The sequence below is a fragment of the Echinops telfairi genome, unplaced genomic scaffold (genome assembly GCF_000313985.2).
Source record: "Echinops telfairi isolate 266 unplaced genomic scaffold, ASM31398v2 ScPeMD7_70;HRSCAF=299, whole genome shotgun sequence".
Lineage (NCBI taxonomy): Eukaryota > Metazoa > Chordata > Mammalia > Afrosoricida > Tenrecidae > Echinops > Echinops telfairi.
The window spans coordinates 9224318-9225921 of record NW_022103968.1 but is presented as its reverse complement, the minus strand read 5'-3'; the positions used below and the strand labels follow the sequence as shown (position 1 = coordinate 9225921).

The 1604-nt window shown below is 59.0% G+C and overlaps 1 protein-coding gene across 2 annotated transcripts in view; it reads left to right on the top strand.

The window, feature by feature from the left end:
• Positions 1–1003, top strand: part of WDR11 (WD repeat domain 11) — a 45582-nt gene extending 44579 nt beyond the window's left edge. For both annotated transcript variants that reach the window (XM_045291245.1, XM_004700893.2), the window contains exon 29: positions 64–1003. In XM_045291245.1, the coding sequence (XP_045147180.1) occupies positions 64–221 (158 nt within the window). In that variant the 3' untranslated portion in view covers positions 222–1003. The remainder of the gene's footprint in view (positions 1–63) is intronic.
• The last annotated feature ends 601 nt before the right edge of the window (positions 1004–1604 follow it).

The following is a 1604-nucleotide window of genomic DNA, read 5'->3' as shown; positions in this document are numbered from 1 at the left end:
CCCGACGAGCCAGGCAGAGCTGCCTCCCTTCCTGAGAGGAGCTGGCCCTTAACTGAGGTTCACAGAAGCTCATCTCCGCCGTCTCCGCAGACTACGCCCGGAGTCTGAGGAACCTGGGCTTCAGGCAGGGGGCTGCTCTTTTTGCCTCCAAAGCTGGAGCCGCGGGCAGAGGTTTGCTGGGTGAGCTGGAGAGCCACAAGGAAGAGCTGATGGAGGAGTGAGGGGCCAATCGGGCCAGGAGTACCTGACCGTGGGAGCCGCTGGGGCGAGGCCAGCCTGACTGTGGGCATCATCACAGCCCTGTGGAGGAAGAGGAGGCGGCCAGGCTGACCCTGCAGTGCATCTGCTCCTCAGCGGGCCTTTGGGGGCCGTTTGTCCAAATGCGTGCACGGCAGACTATGAGCCTGTCCAGCGAGACGCCAGCCCTGCATCTCGTATTCCCTGCAGAGGACACGCCAGCGCGGACGACTGAACACGTAGAACCTTTTATACATGGTAGAAGGGGAGCATTATGAGTCCCTGGAAATTCCTTCTTCCTTTTTTTTAATTAAGAGTTAGGAGACTGACCTGCCTTCTCGGGCCCACACTGAAGGCCGCAGGGAGAGGCTGTGGTGAGATTAGCTGGTGGCTTGTTCTTCAGTCTCGTGCGTGTCTGGAGACGCAGCCCACACCCAGAGGGGCAGACAGGCCATTCCAGAAAGTGCAGTGGAAAGATGGTAGGTTTGTTCTCGGTGTCTGAGCGGTGGACAAAGCGTTGAGCTGGCTGTGTCCTGGGTTGGGTGTCGTCTCGGCTCCGGAGCATGTCTTCAGCTTCCTGCTCTGTCCCAGGGGTGCTGTGGGGTTCACCCCTCGTGCGACATTCAGTGGCCTGGCTTCTCCAGTCTCTCTGCTCAGTGTGTCCTCCCATGGCTGAAATAAATATGTGAGCATTGACTTAGAAATCACGCTAAGAATGTAAATGGCTAGGATGTGCAGGTGAGAAATAAAAAGAAGGTTCCCTGCAGGCTCGCGTGCCACTCTGTCTGTGCTGTGGGCGGGGGAGGGAGACCTACTGCGGCCAGGACTGAACTCGGGACCGGCCCTAGGCTCGTGTGGCGTCCTGAGGAAACCAAGAGACACCAAGGAGGGCTGGACAAAACAGGACCCGCAAGCATCCTCTGAGAGTGACTAGGCACAGCACACAGCCACGGTGGCGCCGAGAAGCCCTCCCAGCAGGCAGTGTGCTGAGCTGTGTGTCAGCTGATGGTCACCCGACATGGAGGACTGGTGGGCCTGCTCTCCCCTCCCCCCCCCTCCCCCGGTCCCCAGCCTCTCTTCTCACTCCCAGTGCTGCTCATTGATGCCCCTGGTGACTGAGACTCAGGGACTTGCTGGGTCTGGGAGGCTGTTCTAGGGACAGCAGTGACACCACTCTCAGCACCTGCCATCACAGGGCTGGGGTGACCAGAGGTCTGAGCTGCTCAGGTAGCTCCTTCACAGAGTGTGGTGCAGGGCCACCTGAATCGTTGGGCCGGTGGGTGACGCAGAAGGATTAATGTCTGTTGCTTGCATGGGCATGGGACTGAGCAAGTAAGTCTTTCCAGGCCCAGAAACTAAATGGGGAA